The following is a 19,042-nucleotide window of genomic DNA, read 5'->3' as shown; positions in this document are numbered from 1 at the left end:
ATGTCTGCCTAGCTCAGAGCTTTATACCAAGAAGGTACTCAGTAAATGTGAAGGAATGATAGAAAAATTGACTGTGACTTGCCAGAAACTAGCATGTAGATACAGTGTTTAATATGAAATCTGAGATTTTATACAGCCAGTGCTTGCCAAATGCATTGAAATAACATCATGCATACATATACTTTGACTTTAGAATGCACTTTAACTTACAACCCCAGCTGGAGATGATACCTGTTCATCTCATTTACTACTTATAATGCTAAATTATAAAACACAGATGCATTTGTCTTAAAAGACAGTATAGTTAGATGCTCAGACATCTACTTAGATCTTGTTTCATAAATTCACTGGTTCTTAAACGCTTGTGGATTAAGAATTACAGTTACAAAATATGAACACTGCCCCTTTTGGATCATTTAAGGGATTTTCAAGTCTAATTTTGGCAGTGGCACCCAATCTACTGACTGCAGAACCCCATGTAAAGTGCTACTCCATAAGATATGTCAGAAGAAGTTTCAAGGAGTGCTAATTTCAGTTGGTAGTGGTTGTCTAGAGTTCTATAATGAAAGGATTGAGAAGGCTTCTGTCATAATCCATTAGTAAAATATGGGATTAGAGGTCTTTTTTTTTTCATTTTTATTTTAAATAAGAGAAGTGTGCTTTTCTTTTGACAGTTTTATTGAGTGTAAGTCATATAGTTCACCCATTAAAATGTACACTTTAATGATACTGTCTTTTAGAGAGTTGTACAATAATTAATTTAGAACATTTTTTCAAATCCAAAGAAATCCTGTACAGTCACCCCCATTTTCCTTCTCCCTCAGTTTCTAGAAACTACTAATCTGCTTCCTATTTCTAGGGATTTATCTGTTCTGGACATTTCATTTAAATGGAATTGTATAATATATGCTCTTTTAAAAATGGTTTCTTCCATTTCACATTATATTTTCAAGGTTTATCAATATTGTAGCATGCATTAGTACTTCATTCCTTTTTTAATTGCCAAAAATGCTCCATTGTCTGAAATACCACATTTTGTTTATTTAGTTGTAAGTTGATGGACATATGAATTGTTTCCACTTTTTAGCTATTATGAATACTACTGTACCATTCATGTACAATTTTGGGGGTAGATTTATTTTTCATTTCATTTCGTACCTAGGAGAGGAAAATGCTGCGTTATAAAGTAACTCTGTGTACTGTTTTCCACAATTGCATGTGCTTGCTTTTTATATTAAAAAGAAAAAAATTGTTTCTAGTAATGGACTTTGATGCAGATTTAAAACAGGTTCAAATCATGTTTCAGAAAAATTTTGGTCTCATAAAAACCAAAAACCAAAAAACAAAGAAAAATTTGGGTCTCTTGACCTTAACCACAGAATGGGTTAGCTAGGACTCTCCCTCTCTTTTTGTAGTCGTTTCTCTGACTTCAGAGATTGGGTTTGTAAGAACCCCGTGTGTAGTTAGTTCTAAGAAGGAAACCGCTTCTGCAGAGGAAATACATTAGTCTGTGTTGTATTGGTGGAGTAAACTCCAGTGAAGTCTAAGTCCACACAGCACTGAGAAAAGATAAGCATTTGGCAAATTGAACTCAAGCATTTATTGAAATTGTACAGTGAGAGACATATCAGAAGAAATTTTTCTGCAATCTTCTTGGTATGGGAGAACTTGCAGGTACATCTGCTGCTGTGATGGCCAGGACAGCAGCCCAGGGAGTTATGAGAGTTTTAGGTCCAACTTTCCTCTGACCTTCCCAGCCCTCACCTATTCTGCTTTTCTTTTTGTTTATAGAGAGTAATAGAGCAAAATTTAGCATTTAGAAAGGTAAGAGGAAATATTGACCTTTCCTATTTTGTTGTTTTTAGTTTCTTGAAGTAGATGTTAATAGTCTGATTTAATACAAATGACTTCCAAAGAATGAATTATGTTTCTGGTAATTTTAGCAACTGAAGAGAAATTTTCAGATCATTGGCCTTGGGTTGATCCTTTGAAGTAAAATACGAGACATATTTTCGAAAGACTGTCAAAGATGAGATTGTGTAACTACATAAACTGAAAATGGAATTTTTTTTTTGAAAATGGAATTTAGATGTTGAACTTGGTAGACACCTTTTCTCTTAGTAATTCATTGGTGCCAGATATATCCTGGATTCTGCTATGTAGTTTCTGTACTAAATAAGTATATAGTCCCTTAGTTTTTTAGCTTTTTTTCAATATTTTAGTATTTAATTTCAGTCTAGGGAGTAAGCAAATTTTAATTAAGAAAAACAGTCCTAAGAATGGGTTTAGCCTGAATAGTAGAGCACATATTTTTCCCTTGGTTTTCTCACAGGGTGCGGTATATCTTGAATGTCACTCGAGAGATAGATAACTTCTTCCCAGGAGTCTTTGAGTATCATAACATCCGAGTATATGATGAAGAGGCAACAGATCTCCTGGCTTACTGGAATGACACTTACAAATTCATCTCTAAAGCAAAGTGAGTAATGGTTCCACAAATCCTCTGACCTGTGTTCCTCGTGCACCGCACATGGCTGGGGCCTGAGAGGTATAGGTGGTTTAATGTCTATACTCTAGGAGAAGGAAGTAAAGAAGAAAAGGAGACTGAGATTCCTTAATCCTGGGGAAAAGTTGGTTGGTGGCATCATACTTTCCCTGTGAGTAGATGAAGCCCCTGGAAGAAGATAAGCTCCTGTTAACTGTTTGCATTGAGCACAAGATGAGGGGAAACAAAGGAAGATATTCTGAAGGAAGTGCCTACATTGCCAAAGGGGACATTTGAAAGTTATAGGGTAGAAATTATTCCAGATGGTTGGGATACGGAGTCCTTTCTGAAGACAAGATGGGAAGCATAGTGAGCTTTGGAAATCTTTTCTCATTCTTTTACTTGACTCTTAACGGTACTCTAAACAGTGAAATTTTTCTCTGGCCCTTCTGTTGATAATCATTTTAGTGAAACTAATGCTATTACTTTAGTGTTTTGTTGTTTAAAGATTTTATTTATTTATTTATGAGAGACCGAGAGAGGCAGAGGCAGAGGAAGAAGCAGGCCCCACGCAGGGAACCCGATGTGGGACTCTATCCCGTCTCTTGAGGATCACGCCCTGGGCCGAAGGCAGGCACGAAACTGCTGAGCCACCCAGGCGTCCCATACTTTAGTGTTTAGTGTTAATTACTATTAATATGTCAGCACTGTTTTTTAAGTCCCTGGGGATTTCCTTGCCAATCCTACATATTCCTTCAGTAGAAGGAACCATAAATGAGCATGTTGGCCATGCTGCCCCTTTGATGGGACCACATTCAAATCATCCCTGGCAGATGAGAAGCACTTTTGTTTTCAAAGTCCTCCTTCAGCAGTGATTCCACATCTTTCTTCAGGACCTCCATAGTCAAGAAGCTCTTCCTCTTAGGTACCTTGAATCCTCCTACTCTGGCTTTGAGCCCATACTCTGAGTCTCTAGCTAGCACCTGAGAGAGTGTTTTATATTCTTGAAGGCTATTATTAAATTGTTCTCAATAATACCACTCATGGCATGCTTACTGTGTGCCAGGTACTTTACACATATTCTCTCATGTAATATTTTCCAGAACCCAAAGAGGCATATACTGTCATCCTTTTGTACAGATGGGAACAGACTGTAGAGATGAGGTTCTGAGAGGTTAAGTAACAAGGGTTGAAAATAGGACTTGAACCAAAGATCATGTCTTATCTCGGAGTCTATCAAGTATTTAGGAAGAGTCTAGTATCCTAAGTAAGGGAGACTGGAAAAGACTAGGCAAATTGTGAGGATCACAGCCAAAGAGGCTAGAGTTCAGGCAAGCCCTAGTCCCAGTGAAAGGAAAGGCTGATTTCAGCCTCAAGGTGAGGCATGCAGGTTACATGTAAGCAGGCTCTCCTACTCCTGCAAGTTTAGGTCAGCATCTGAGATGGCACGCTGATCAGGGCCCTGAATTCCATACTTGATCTACAGATGGCTGGGTGGGTTTAGCATTCCTAAAGTGATAGCAGGCTTAATCTAAGACAACCCAGCATAGGGAGGGGCAGGAGAGGAGGGGAGGGTATGTGGCAGAAACTGAAAGAGGAAATTGGATTTTCTGAACTGACTTCAGATCCTTCAGTATGTGAGTTAGAAGCCATCTACTGAAAAAGCCTCATTCAAAATGAATAAATGCTTTTATAGGGGTGGATTTCATATTTGTATTTTTCTTAAAATTATCTAACTTTGAATACCTTCCATGCCTGCAGATATAGACCTAAAATTTGATGTCAGAGCTTGATGGGAAAATATAGAGCACATGTCTGAACTTATATCTGAGTTACTGTGTACTGTAGTCTAAATGAAAACCCTATGGTGCTGTAAACAACACAAAAATTTTCTAGTCCTTTGGGATCTAAGCACACAGAGACACACACCTGCACCAACCTAAGGACCCCAAAATTTTGCATCTAAATGATGGGTAGGAAGTTAATCTTACCTTCCTTTTGAGACTATTTTGATTATTGCAGATCATTCTCTGAATTCCTATCACTTATCTGGCTCACTCATTTTGGCACATAACTTCATGCCTTCCTTGCATTGTACTTAACTTTTTCATGTGTGTCTATCTCCAGCAGAAGAATTATAAGCCTCTGGAAGGAAGCGTGTTTACTATAATACAGTGAGTGAGTGAATGAATGAATAGATTTCCCCTATTAGGCTAATGTACTTTTTTTATTTTTAATTTATTGGAATAGCCACCTAGGAAGGATTTTTAGCCCACATATACTAGTGAAAAGAGTAACCATTCTTTTTTTTTTTTTTTTAAGATTTTATTTATTTATTCATTCATGAGAGATGGAGAGAGGCAGAGACATAGGCAGAGGGAGAAGCAGGCTCCCTGTGGGGAACCTGATGGGGGACTCCCTCCCAGGACCCCATGAACTGAGCCAAAGGCAGACACTCAACCACTGAGCCACACTGGCGCCCCAAGAGTAACTGTTCTTTTTTCCAGATTTTAAAATGTTTCTACTTACAGCTGACAGATCTAACAGCAGATCCATACATTTGTTCATACATTTAGTAAATATTTGAAGGCTTACTCTGTGCCAGACACTGTGTTATTAGCAGAATTAGCATAGCATAATTGAGTGATGTTCATATCCAAGGTAATGAGTTCTGGCATATTGAGACCATGGGGTTTTGTTTGTTTCTTAGTGTCACTTTATGGCAACTTTGCTTCCTCTTTCTTCCACCCCATTAAAACAACAACAGGTAGGTAATTCCACCCTCCTCACTGAGAAAACCACATGGTGTGTCACATTGTCCCATCCAATTCCGTGGATTATAGAGCCAGGCCCTAGACAAAATATGATGATGGTGTTGTGAAAAGCGATATCTAGAGCTACATCTGAGTAAAAGAGGAGGGCTAGTTTCATTTGGTTTGTACTTTCCTCCAGAGACAACTTTTCTTGGAATTTGAACTGGAAGCAACTCAGAACATTTGGATAAAGTAGATGAATCACCGTCACATTTGTAACTCAAGAGTGTGCCAGCCTTGAAACATGTCCCTGGGACTGCAAGGGTACTGGCCTTCAAACCTGCAACATGGGGCCCAGTCTCTAAATTAAAAATTCTCCCTTCATACTCTGTGACCACCTGTTATTGCAATTACCATCTTGAATTTTAATTCTTTCTCCCACTGAACCCTACCATTCAGCGAAAATTTACTTTATCATTACCTCCTAGTATCTTGCACATTGTCTTACATACAGTGATCGCCTGGTAAATGTTTGCTGAATGAATTTAAAAGGATTAATATTAACATTGAATATTGTTTGAGTACACTAGAACTGCCTCCCTTCCTTGCACATTCAACTATGTATATAAGTATACTAAGGTGGGATGGATCGGAAGAAAATGGAAGGACAACAGGATACTTGGAAACATTTAAAACCTTTTAAAATGTACTCACTAGGTCCATTTCTGTTAGGAAGGATGTTGGGTTTGAGGTAGGTAGGTGTTAAGGAGAATAACTACATGACTTCAAGCGCTTTGACAAAACCTCAGATGTGAGACCTTCTGGCCAAGCGTCTGAGATTTCATATTGTTGGAGCATTCACTGTATCCCTGGGGTTGCAACTTTCTATAAGTTTGCTGTGGCCGAACCAAGAAAGAAGGCGTATGCAGATTTCTACAGAAATTATGATTTCGGGGTGCCTGGGTGGCTCAGTCAGTTGAGTGTCTGCCTTCGGCTTGAGTTGTAATCCTGGGGTCCTGTGATCAAGCCCCACATCGGGCTCCCTGCTCAATAGGGAGTCTGCCTCTCCCTCCCTCTCTGCCCCCCACCCTGTTACTGCTCTCCATCTCTCTCTCTCTCTCAAATAAGTAAATAAGTCTTTAAAAGAAAAGAAAGAAATTATGATTCCATGAAAGATTTTTTTTTTTTTAAGATTTTATTCATTCATGAGAGACATAGAGAGAGAGAGAGAGAGAGAGAGAGGCAGAGATACAGGCAGAGGGAGAAGCAGGCTCCATGCAGGGAAGCAGGCTCCAGGCAGGGAACCTGACATGGGACTCGATCCTGGGTCTCCAGGATCACACCCCGGTCTGCAGGCGGTGCTAAACCGCTGCGCCACTGGGGCTGCCCTGATTCCATGAAAGATTTTGAGGAGATGAAGAAGGCTGGTATCTTTCAGAGAGCAAAGTAAATTTGGAATATAAAGAATTTCTTTGGATTGAGTTCCATTGAAGTTTGTCACTTACCTGTGTTCCTGAACTCTGAAACACAAATACTGGATTATGGAATAGTTTCTCTTGTTAAATAAACAACTAACAAATATTTTTAACAATAAAAAATAATAATAATAATAATAGGGCAGCCCCGGTGGCTCAGTGGTTTAGCACCACCTTCAGCCCAGGGTGTGATCCTGGAGACCTGGGATCGAGTCCCACGTCAGGCTCCCTGCATGGAGCCCGCTTCTCCCTGTGCCCCTCTCTCTCTCTCTCTCTCTCATGATTAAATAAAATAGAAAATCTTTAAAAATAATAATAATAAATAAAATAACATATACTCACTATTGTGTACTTATTTCAATTCCCCAATGTAGGAAACATGGATCTAAATGCCTTGTGCACTGCAAAATGGGGGTGAGTCGCTCAGCCTCCACTGTGATTGCCTATGCAATGAAGGAATATGGCTGGAATCTGGACCGGGCCTATGACTATGTGAAGGAAAGGCGAACAGTGACCAAGCCCAATCCCAGCTTCATGAGACAACTGGAAGAGTACCAGGGGATCTTACTGGCAAGGTGAGTCCTTCAGTGACTTTCTCAGATTTTCCCTCCAATACGCTCCCTGGGGCAAGATAAAACATCCTTCCCTGCAGCTATTTCTCAGCCCAATTTGGATGTGTGATACATTTTGAAAATTGAAACCTCTGTCAATCTAGTTTTTAAAAAAATAAGTGCAAGCATTTAAGAATAATACAGAAGATCAGGCATTCAAAAATGATCTTTAAACCAAAAGGTGAAAATACTGTTCTCTTACTTTAATTCTTAACTTGGTGCTGATTATCATAAACATTTTTCAGCCTCTTCTAAGGCCAGACACAGCTGCCTTATCAAATGGATACTTATTGCTCCCAGAGTAATGCTAAGCATAGATGAAATTCTTTAAAAAAAAATTAGCCCATTTTTTAAAAATAAATAAAAAAATAAAAAATACCTGGTGCTATTTTAGGCATCATTTTTTTTCAGTGCTTGGTTTCAGTGAGCCTTCTCCAGAATTTTGGTTATGTGACAAATCACAGTTGGGGTATGAAGGCACTTCTGGAAATAACTCTCTTCTTTTAAACATATTTTAATCTGATTATATATATATATGCTTTGCAAAAATGCAGAAAACACAAAGAAAAATAATTTATAAATTCAATACCCATAGACAGCAATCAACACTATCTTGCGTGTTTCTCCAGCTCTGACTCCTACCACATATATTGATGGATATTTTCTCACAAAAACTATTCTTCAGCCTACCTACCTCTTCATCCAATAGCTGATCTTCTTTTTTTGTTTTTATTAAACTGCAGCAATGTATATTGAACAGTTACACTGCACTTAGCCATCACTTGACCATCCTTTCTAACCCTTAGCTTTACTGAGATAGAATTGACATATAACATTATATGCATTTAAAGCATCCAAGGGGGATCCCTGGGTGGCGCAGCGGTTTGGCGCCTGCCTTTGGCCCAGGGCGCGATCCTGGAGACCCAGGATCGAATCCCACGTCAGGCTCCCGGTGCATGGAGCCTGCTTCTCCCTCTGCCTATGTCTCTGCCTCTCTCTCTCTCTCTCTCTCTGTATGACTATCATAAATTTAAAAAAATAAAAAATAAAAAAAAATAAAGCATCCAAGGTGTTGATTTAATGCATTTATATATTGCAGACTGATTATCACCACAGCATTAGCTAACACCTCCATTCCTTCACATACTGTTTCTTTTGTTTATGGTGAAAATATTTAGGATCTCTCTTAGCAACTTTCAAGTATATGATACAATTTTATAACCTATAATCTCCAGGTTGTGCATTAGATTCCCAGAATTTACTAATCTTATAATTGGAAGTTTATACCCTTTGACCAATATCTCCCCATTTCCCCCATCCTCCACCCCCTAATAACCTCCACTTATTCTCTATTTCTCTTGGTTTGGCTTTTTTAGACTTCACATATAAGTGATACCATTCAATATTTATCTTTCTCTGTCTACCCAGTACTAGATCTTGAACATCTTCCTGTATGAATAAGAATTCACTTCAACAATAATTTTGTAATCGGTTATAAAATGAGTAATGAATTGTTATTTTACCCCTTGGTGGTGGAAGCCACTTTCAGGAAAGAGATTTGTATATTAAATAGGATTTAAGGATCAATTTCATGAGATGCCACATGCTAAAGTTCTGTGGAGTGCTACATTTTGCTTTGTTTTTTCCATATGGGCATGTCCTAGGTGGTTTTGTTCAGATGAAGGCACAGCTGCCTAGAAGCAGTTGGGGCCAGTGCCAGAGTGTGACTCCAGTGAGTCTCATGACTTGGTCTTGACTCTTGAATCTGAATCTGTTTCCCTGAACAAAATGTTAAATAGCCTTCCAGCCTATCAGGCAGAGGGACCACCCTCCCACCCCCAAAGTCTTGTGAAAATGTGGCCACAGCATAGCATTATGGTTTCCACTAAAAAAAAACCCTCCTGTTTACTCAGTACTTGGCATGATTTCATCTGAGCCATTCTTTTAGGAGGCAGGGAGGATACTCAAGTCTCCTCCACTTAAAAAGAACTTAGAGGTCTTTGGGGCCAGATTTTGATGACATTTTTAGATTAGATCAAAAGGTAGGACACAGCAGTTCTTTTTGGCACAAGAAAGAGGCATCTGGGGGTTAGATGAGACACAAATATTGTATGTTCCCAGACATACACATGACGGATGTTAGGCAGTGTCCTCACGTGACCCATTGAGAGCAAGGATACTATGTGTCCTGCCAATTTCAGTATTTATTCTGGAATCTCAGGCTACTGCAAGCTGTTGGGTTGGGTTTTTTTTTAGCGTATGTGGTTTTTCTTAGATATTAAAGGAACTTCAGAAAAATCTTAGATGAGGATAACAAGGGCAGCATAACCCACAAAATCACACTGCCTCTTCCTTTCCCTTTCAGTTCTATCCTGCCTTCCTTGGCTTGATTCATGGAGGGAGGAGCAAGCCCTGGGGAATGAGGAAACCACAGAATTTGAGTCAGTAGATCTAGTTTCCATCTCTGGTTCATTCTCTTGTTGCTACTTTGAGGAGTTACTTCACAGTTCTGATTCTCACCTGATTCCATCTATAAAATGACAAGAACCCTATGTCACACTGAAATTAATAATACACTATATGTTAACTAAATTGAATTTAAATTAATTTTTTTTTATATTTTTAAAGAACCCTATGCCACAGGGCTGTTGTAAATAAAAATGTGTATAAATGTACACTACAGTGCCTTGGCTGGCTCAATCATTAGAGCATGCAACTCTTGATCTTGAAATTTTGAGTTCAAGCCCCATATTAGGTGTAGAAATTACTTTAAAATCTTTTTTTAGGGATCCCTGGGTCGCGCAGTGGTTTGGCGCCTGCCTTTGGCCCAGGGCGCGATCCTGGAGATCCCACATCGGGCTCCCGGTGCATGGAGCCTGCTTCTCCCTCTGCCTGTGTCTCTGCCTCTCTCTCTCTCTCTCTCTCTCTCTCTCTCTCTCTGTGTGTGTGTGTGTGTGTGTGACTATCATAAATAAATTTTAAAAAAAATTAAAAATAAAATCTTTTTTTTAAATGTACAATATATACTGGTAAGGGTTATTCTAATATAGTTATCATCATTTTTCTCCAGGGCTACCCAGAAACACATACATACATGTGCCATTTATCCCCCTCCTTCTTCCTCCAACCGCTGCCTGCCACCACCCACAGGCACATTAACTCCATTAGAAACTAGAATAGGAAGTGGTCCTAGAATTTCCTGTACTGTGATGTTTCCTGGATTTTAAGAATTAGAATCTAGTGCTAGGGGTATCACTTCGGCTGCTTTCAGCTGCAAGTAATAGAATACATCCATCAATCAAGTTCTCAACAAGAAACAGCATGCTTAGATTAGGATTATTTGAGGAAGATTTTATAAAGCAATTTTTTACAAAGTTGTGGGATTGTAGTAGAATCCAGGGACTTGCGTCAGCAGAGCTGTTTAGTAATAGCTGTGAGGCCTAAAGAGGGAGGGAGCAGTTACTAGAACCTGGAAGGAAACTCCTGGAGAAAAAGGCACCTTCAGAGAAGAGAGATAACCTTCAGTCAGGGGACACAGCCAACCTGAAGTGACCCTGCAGGGAGAGAGAGTTAGAGGAATAAGTGGCCAGTTTTTACTCTCTTCCCTCCAGACTGTCTCCTGCTGGGGCTCCCATGGAACAGTGAATACCCAAACCAAATTAGGCGTCTGCCAGTTAGGAAAAAGAGTGCGAGTGCCTGCTGGGTATACAGTCATTAGGATCTTCAGTCTCTGGTGTTTTCTTAAAAGACAGCACTTGAGGCTACTGGCAAACTAGCTGCCAAGTGTATTGGGCCCAACAGAATCTTGCCCAGCCCTTGAGTGCTACTCCAGGGTCTGCCTGCTTAGAAGAGCAAAGACCGAGAAGCCCCAGACTCCTGGAACTGTCTGAAGCTCTACAGTTTAGGTAACCAGGAGAAGAAAGTCCTTAGAAAAATCCTACTTATCTGTTTGCCAAGAAACCCATTTCCTATGGAGGCACTTAGATCTTATATTCCAGATCTTCTCCCAGGAAGGATGTACTAGTTTTCTCAAAAAGATAGAGCCCTGCTACTAGCATTCTTTCAACTACATGGTTGTCTAGAGTAGCACTGGGTACTTAACTTGAGGTGGCAGCCCTCTGTTTGAGGGTGTTAGCTCGGTACTTCAACATCTTGGTGGAAAAGAAGTTTACCAAAGTGATACCAGGCTCCTGTGATTTATGAATTGGTCATAGTCTCTTAATCAGAATGTGAGGCTATGGGCCAAACAGTGACCACCTGTCTGAAATGCAGGGAACTTTTTGCATACTTCAGTATGTCATTAAGAGCCTGGGGAAGGCTAGTATTTAATCCTTTGGACCTAAAAAGGGAGGGTATTATAAAGCCACTAATACTGTTCATTTCTAATTTTATTTTTTGTGTTTTTATAGCTGGGGGATGGGAATGAGACAGGAAGAGGGTGTGTGTGTGTGTGTGTGTGTGTGTGTGTGTGTGTGTGTGTGTGTGTTGAAACCTTCCATTAAACTGCCAACAGCCGTGTTTGTCATTCTGTACTCTGATCATGCAGGTATCTGGCAGATTTTTGTTCCATTAGACAAGTTCAGATTTCAGGCATTTGCAAGCTGGACCATGTGTCTGTGATATTAGGTTCCAGTATACAAGGGGCAGAGAAGAAACTGGGTGGTAGCCAGGGAGAGTTCATGCCACATGTCTTCATAGATGTCAGTTTTGATTCTTTGAACGCCCCTATCACCAGGGCCAAAAGAGGCAGAGGTGTCTTTTACATTCCCCTGCTTTGCTGGTGGAGACTTTGAAGTCTTGTTAGCTGGTGCACAGTGGTCAGTCAGCAGGAGGGAATCTGAGAATGAACTCACATTACAATTGAGATTGTAGATTAAGGCTTTCCTTAATAGCTTTTCAGTGAAATAATCTTGAAGCATTTAGGACCATGGACAACACATAGAAAATGCTCAATTGATGCTTTTTCTTTCTTCTACTTTCTGTGGGCTACCTAATGCCCTAAGAGGTAGCATAAACAATCTGATTTTACTATAACTGATATTTCATTTTTAGCAGTATTTTCCTCTATATAACTTTCTCAAAGTTGGTGCTTTACCAAACATGTAACAAGAAGAAAGAAAGCAAATTGGAGGCAAGAAAATGGGATAGCATATGTATCCTGTCCCTTAGATTTCCTTCTTGTTCATTTATAAAGTAAAAGGCCAAATTTTAGGGGAGGTGGGTGGGGGGTTGGGGAAACTGAGTGACAGACACTGAGGAGGGCACTTGATGGGATGAGCACTGGGTATTATACTATATGTTGGCAAATCAAACTTCAATAAAAACAAATAAAAAAAAAAAGGCCAAATTCTTGCCCAGAATGGCCCAATCATCGCATGTGTGTCACTGTATTTATGTGAATCCAAATTCAGGTCTGAGGTTTCTCAAGGGAGAAAAGAACCTGAAGCTTCTTTGCATCATCTAGGCCACAAACCAACTCTTAAGTTCTTTTTGGTGACTTGTTTACTTGATGCCTACCTGAAATAGATGGAGAGAGTCAGCTGAATTTAAACATTAACAGTTGGGATGCTTGGGTGGCTCAGCTGCTTGGTGTCTGCCTTCAGCTCAGGGCATGATCCTGGGTCTAGGGATTGAGTCCCGCATCAGGCTCCCTGCAGAGAGCTTGCTTCTCCCTCTGCGTATGCCTCTGCTTCTCTTTCTGTGTCTCTCATGAATGAATGAATAAAATCTTTAAAAAAAATAAAATAAATGAACACTAACAATTTAAAAATAACAAATATGGTCCAGTGCCTTAAATCTATCCCTACCAGTGATCAAGCATCAGAATAAACTGACTTGGGGAAAAGCTGCACTGACAAACAGTTTGGTGTTACTGAGTAAAACTGATGATGCACATATGCCCTGTGACCCACCTTTTCTGCTCCTATATTTTAACATCTTTCATAAGCCAAAGTATGTACCAAGTGCAAGAATGTCCATGGCAGTAGTAGCCAAAATTGTTGATAGTAGCCAAAACTGTTCATCAACAGGATGGATAAATAAACTGTGGTATATTCATCACACTCTGAAATTACAGCTGCACACACGGATGAATCTCAAAAACAGTGTGGACAAAAGAAGGTTGTAGAAGAATACATACATAGAGTATATTTTCATTTATATAAGTTCACAATATGCAAAACTAAGCAGTATATTAAGAACAAAGCCTAATGACACTATAAAGAAGATGATAAACACAAAATTCAGGACAGAGTTTACTAAAACCTCTGAGGTGGGAGGAGGAAAGTGCTTCCAAGACCATGGTAATTAATGAGTATCTTGATTATATCAGAGAGCCATCTACCAGTCTCCTTGCAGGTCTTACTACAAAAATGAAAAAGCAGAATCAAACCTATCTTTGGTGGGGATTTTTCTTTCTCCTTTACAAGTCGGTGTCAGTTTAATTCCAGAGCCCTGACTTAATATTTTCTGATGATTACTTCCCTCTGGAAGAGAAGGAAATCCCCATTGGGCAAAAAGCAGCTGTAATGTCAGCCACTTCTGAAACATACTGTTGGTACCTATTAGCATAACTTCAATCTCATTTGCAGGCAGTTTTGGAAAATCATACTTTGGAAGGTCCTTAGGATCATGAAAAATCCCATTTGCCTGTTGACTGGTAAAATAAGCTGTTCCTTTATATTACTAGAAAATATAGTGAGAACAGCTACTCCCTGAAATGTCTTCCCAGTCATTTGCATCACAAGGAACTGTCCTGCCATCGATGCCTAGGGAAGTTGGTGCAGGTTTGTACATCCTCAGGTTAGATGAGGGATAGAAATTGGAGAACGCAGCCATATGTAGGTCAGGAAACAAGAGTGTCTAGATATAAAAGAAACTTTAAAAGGAAGCACATTGGCATGGGTTGGTCACAGTGTATAGTTCAGGCTCCACCTCTCCACCATTCAGTTTGCCCCTCCCCAGGGTCACTCACTCATTTGGCATGTGTGATATGTTGTCTCCTCCTAGGGGTGGCTGGAGTTCATGCAGCTTGGAAAGGGTGAAAACCCTACCTTCCTCCCTGCTATTGATTGATTATAGCTTGTCTTCATAAACAGAATGACCTGATCCCTACCCGGAAAAGCACCCTTCTGCTGTGTGGGCCTGAGTCAGAGCAAGCCCCACCCAAGCAGCAGACAGACAGGGGTTACTGAGAGCAGGTGCAGAGTTGAGAACAAATGGGTTCACATTAGTGCAGGCGCATGACTCGGCAGAGATTCACAGGCAGGCGTGGCACTGAGCCTGCAGTAAATTGTTTTGGGCTATTTCCTATTACACTCTGCAGTTAGGTAACTCTTCATCAACTCATAAATCATGAAAACCACACCCCTAAATGCCACATTTAGGGACCTGTTTCCTGGGCAGGTGATCCTGACAGCCACAGGACCACCTTTTTCTTTTTGGCTTGGACTTTGGGAACTGCTCCCTTGTTAGAGAGTATGGTTTGAAATGAAATTCGATCCCATCCGAACTTCTCTCTAGGGGCACCTCAGTGGTTCAGTCAGTTAAGTGTCTGCCTTCAGCTCAGGTCATGATCTCAGGAACCTGTGATCAATCCTGCCGGGCTCCCTGCTCAATAGGGAAGTCTGGTTCTCCCTCTCCCTCTGCCCCTGCTCATGTGCCCTCGCTCGCTCGCTCGCTCTCTCAAATAAATAAATAAGATCTTTAAAAAAAAAAAAAAAACTCCATAAAACAAGCCAAAGGATGGATATGTGTGTGTGATCTTCCTTTGGGCCACCTGCTTTTCTATGCTTCCCCTTAGCTTCATGATTTTTATCCAGAGATTCTTACGGAAGGAGCCTATACTTTAGGCGTATCCTCTTCCATTCTGTTAACCAACGTTTTTCTGCAGATTTACTGGCCTCATCTTTGCTTTCTAATTCAAGAAAGATTACTACCCTCCTCACATTTCTACTTGAGTGATTGATCCTGTATCAGATTTTTATTCCAGTAATGGGGACTTGTAATGGGCTCCAATAGAATACTTCTCTTTGTATTGCTTAGATGCTGTTTTGTTTTAGCTTCCCCTCCTGGTGATTAACGTTAAACATGCTCATTATTTTTAAATTTTAAAACCTATAGAAATATAGAATATAGAATGTAAAGCCCTCCCCGGAAGTATTCTGGCTTCCTTGAAAGAAACCCTGTTACCGGGATCCCTGGGTGGCGCAGCGGTTTAGCGCCTGCCTTTGGCCCAGGGCGCGATCCTGGAGACCCGGGATGGAATTCCACGTCGGGCTCCCGGTGCATGGAGCCTGCTTCTCCCTCTGCCTGTGTCTCTGCCTCTCTCTCTCTCTCTCTCTCTCTCTCTCTCTCTCTGTGACTATCATAAATAAATAAAAATTAAAAAATTTTAAAAATTTAAATATTAAAATAAAAAAGAAACCCTGTTACCAGTTTAATTATGTTCCTCCAGGTATTTTCCTCTACTTATTGTAACATGGGAGCTGACCATTCTAAATGTGGTCAGCGTGCTTTTTCACTTAATAGTATTCCTTGGACAACCTTCCACTAAAATACCTCTTTTTAACAGCTTCATGCATGGCATATAGGTATATGGACTGTAATTTAAATAAATCCTCTTTTGTATGTGTCTGTCTCATCCTTTGGTACCACTGTATTACATAGCAAATATCCTTATATCCATATCTTTGTGCACTTATAGTAGTATTTCTCCAAGAAAAATTCTTAAAAGAAGAATTGCTAGTTAAAGAGTTAAATTTTGAGAGCTGTTATCAGATTTCACTCTCAGAATTTCTACAATTCACATTCCTACCAACTGTATATGAGAAGATTTGTTTGGCCATGCCATCATCAACACTGGGTGCTAGCAATCCATTTTAAGCTCAGTCTGATAGGCAAAAAATCAGATCTCATGTTCGTTTTTATTGTTATTTTGCTTTGTTTGTCTTTTGCTATTAGTTAAATTGAGCACCTTTACAAATGTTTATTGCCTACTTCTTCCCTTGGGTATTAACAAAGCATTTTGCAGGTTAAGATTTAAATTTATCTGGGAGCAGTTTCCTGGGAGGGTGTTGATTGATTTCACAAACCAGAGTAAAGCATTTCCTGTGTATGTCTTCCACAGCAAACAGCGGCATAACAAGCTCTGGAGATCTCATTCAGATAGTGACCTCTCAGACCACCATGAACCCATCTGCAAACCAGGGCTAGAACTCAACAAGAAGGAGATCACCAGCTCAGCAGACCAGATTGCTGAGGTGAAGACCATGGAGGGTCACCCCTCCATACCACCCGTCTTTGTGGAACATGTTGTCCCACAGGATGAACATCAGAAGGGTCTGTGTACCAAAGAAAGAATGATCTGCTTGGAGTTTACTTCTAGGGAATTTCATGCTGGACAGATTGAAGATGAATTAAATCTAAATGACATCAATGGATGCTCGTCAGGGTGTTGTCTCAATGAATCAAAATTCCCTCTTGACAACTGCCATGCATCCAAAGCCTTAATCCAACCTGGACAGGCCTCAGAAATTGCCAGCAAGTTCCCAGACTTAACAGTGGAAGATTTGGAGACAGACGCACTGAAAACAGATGTGAATGTCCACTTGCTGCCTTTGGAAGAGTTAACATCTCGCCTGAAAGACCTTCCCATGTCCCCTGACCCTGAATCTCCGAGCCCCCAACCCAGCTGCCAGGCTGAAGTCTCAGATTTCAGTACAGATCGCATTGATTTCTTTAGCGCCCTAGAAAAGTTTGTAGAGCTGTCCCAAGAAACCCGATCCCGATCCTTTTCCCACTCAAGGATGGAAGAGCTGGGTGGAGGAAGGAGTGAGAACTGTCGACTCTCAGTGGTGGAAGTCACCCCTTCTGAAGTGACAACCGATGACCAGAGAAGCAGCTCTTTGAGTAATACTCCCCATGCATCTGAAGAATCTTCAATAGATGAGGAACAGTCAAAGGTAAAAACTATAGTAGTTCTCTACCTAATGAAGTTCTCTTGGAAGACAAAATCTTTGGGATTCTGTGTTTATTTTGTATTTGATGTTGCTAAAGATTTAGGAAGGCAGCATGGGAGAGACAGTGTAGCTGAGACTTTTCTTGAAAACTTAAGTTTAAAAAAAATTTTTAATCCATTTCCTTTTGAGGAATTTATCTTTCCAGGCTCTTGGTGTCTTTGGAAGCACTTCTGAAAGGGGGATGTGGGGAAAAAGGGATTAGCCGAAACAATGTCCTGCCTGCACAAGGAGAGTTCCCCTCCCTGGACCTCTGCAGTTTGGATCAGATCTCATAGATAATGAAGTGCCTTGGACTGACATGCTGCCTTAGTAAGACCTGAGTCTCTCTGAGGACGTCAATTTGTTTAGGAAATCCCGTCTTAGAAAATTCAAAGATTAGACATTTGTAAATAGTCGTTAGAGTAGCAATCAATGATGAGTTCTTGCTATTGATAATGTTTCTGGATTGTTCCTCATCTCAGGCCCTATGGTATCCAAGACTTGAGGGATGGTTTTGGGAAATGATTGAGAGCAGACAGGATCTGAAGATTCTTCTCTGTGGCATGTGAGCCCTTAGGAGCCATTTCAGGCCAGGGAAAGACCTACTGTGTGTCATCAGTTCTACAGCTCATACTTACATGTCATTTTGCACTTGAGAAATTGGGATATATCTTAAAAGCAGTGGTATATTAGATCAGTTTAATACAGTAGTTGGGAAGCAAATGGTGACAGATTTACTCTCACGAACCAAACTTCACTTAATGATTCCACTGGGGATGACTACATTTTTTACATCTCCTGATACCTGCCTACTTATATTTACCACCTTGTCCCTGACTTATCTTTTCTCTAACTACCTCGGGGCAGTCATTGCCTCTGCTTCTGTCTTCTCTCCCCAGAAGTTATGCCCCTGCTTTATTTTACAGGGAAATCAGAAATGCTTGAACTCTCCTTTGGACCAGTCAATATAGTAGCTCTGACAGAAATAGCTTTTCTGCAGAGTCCCTCGTCATATGAGCACTCTCTCCACAGCCCATGCACACACTGGGCCCGCTGTGGCTTCTCTCCCAGTCTTGGCTAGTTTACCCCCTGCCAAATGTCCCAGCAGATTCCTCCCAAAGGTGTAACTGACCTTGTTAGTTTGTACTAGCTCTGACTTTCTTTTGAAGGAGAAAGACCAGAACAATTCCAAGGAAAATACTAAACTTTGAAGGTTTATAAAAATGTTAAAGTAAATTGATGGTTATCATGATGCCATTTTAAGAGATGTCCAACGGCCATTTTTCAGACTATGAAATTCTTACCCTCTTTTTTTTTTTTTTTTTAACAGTAGGACTTGATTTTATATTGGCTAATTTTCTTTTGCCTCGTTCTAAACCATCTAGGAATTTGTAACTGGTAGAACAATAAAATGTCAGAGAGTCACAGTTTCTAAGTTTGCTTAAGCATGTGGCTCCATAAACCAAGTAAACCTTGCCCGGAAGGAGCCTTGTGAAACTTGGAAGTTGTGTGATCAGGTACAGAGTGCCCTCATGTGCTGGAATGCTACTGCCAAAAGATGCAGTGGGAGGATAAAGATGAAAGCTGGCAGGACAGGAAAGAAGAGAACAGTGAGATTCCAAATCAGACATCAGATGATAGCCTCTTCCATCCTGCCTGAACACTGGGTATATTTAAGGTGACCACTGAGCCCCTAAATGGAACTCTTCCCCTTGAACTA

At 40.4% G+C, this 19,042-nt stretch overlaps 1 protein-coding gene across 5 annotated transcripts in view; it reads left to right on the top strand.

Moving 5' to 3' along the window:
• Window positions 1-19,042, top strand: part of SSH2 (slingshot protein phosphatase 2) — a 238,819-nt gene that overhangs the window by 212,378 nt on the left and 7,399 nt on the right. For all 5 annotated transcript variants that reach the window (XR_003147115.2, XR_003147114.2, XM_025476266.3 and 2 more), the window contains 3 exons: window positions 2,333-2,479; window positions 7,088-7,288; window positions 16,452-17,286. Coding sequence is in view for 3 of the 5 variants with exons in the window: in XM_025476266.3 (XP_025332051.1) it covers window positions 2,333-2,479; window positions 7,088-7,288; window positions 16,452-17,286 (1,183 nt within the window). In the remaining 2 variants the exon portion in view is untranslated. The remainder of the gene's footprint in view (window positions 1-2,332; window positions 2,480-7,087; window positions 7,289-16,451; window positions 17,287-19,042) is intronic.

This window comes from Canis lupus, chromosome 9 (genome assembly GCF_003254725.2).
Source record: "Canis lupus dingo isolate Sandy chromosome 9, ASM325472v2, whole genome shotgun sequence".
In the NCBI taxonomy this organism is placed as follows: domain Eukaryota; kingdom Metazoa; phylum Chordata; class Mammalia; order Carnivora; family Canidae; genus Canis; species Canis lupus.
This window is presented reverse-complemented; position numbering and strand designations above follow the sequence as displayed.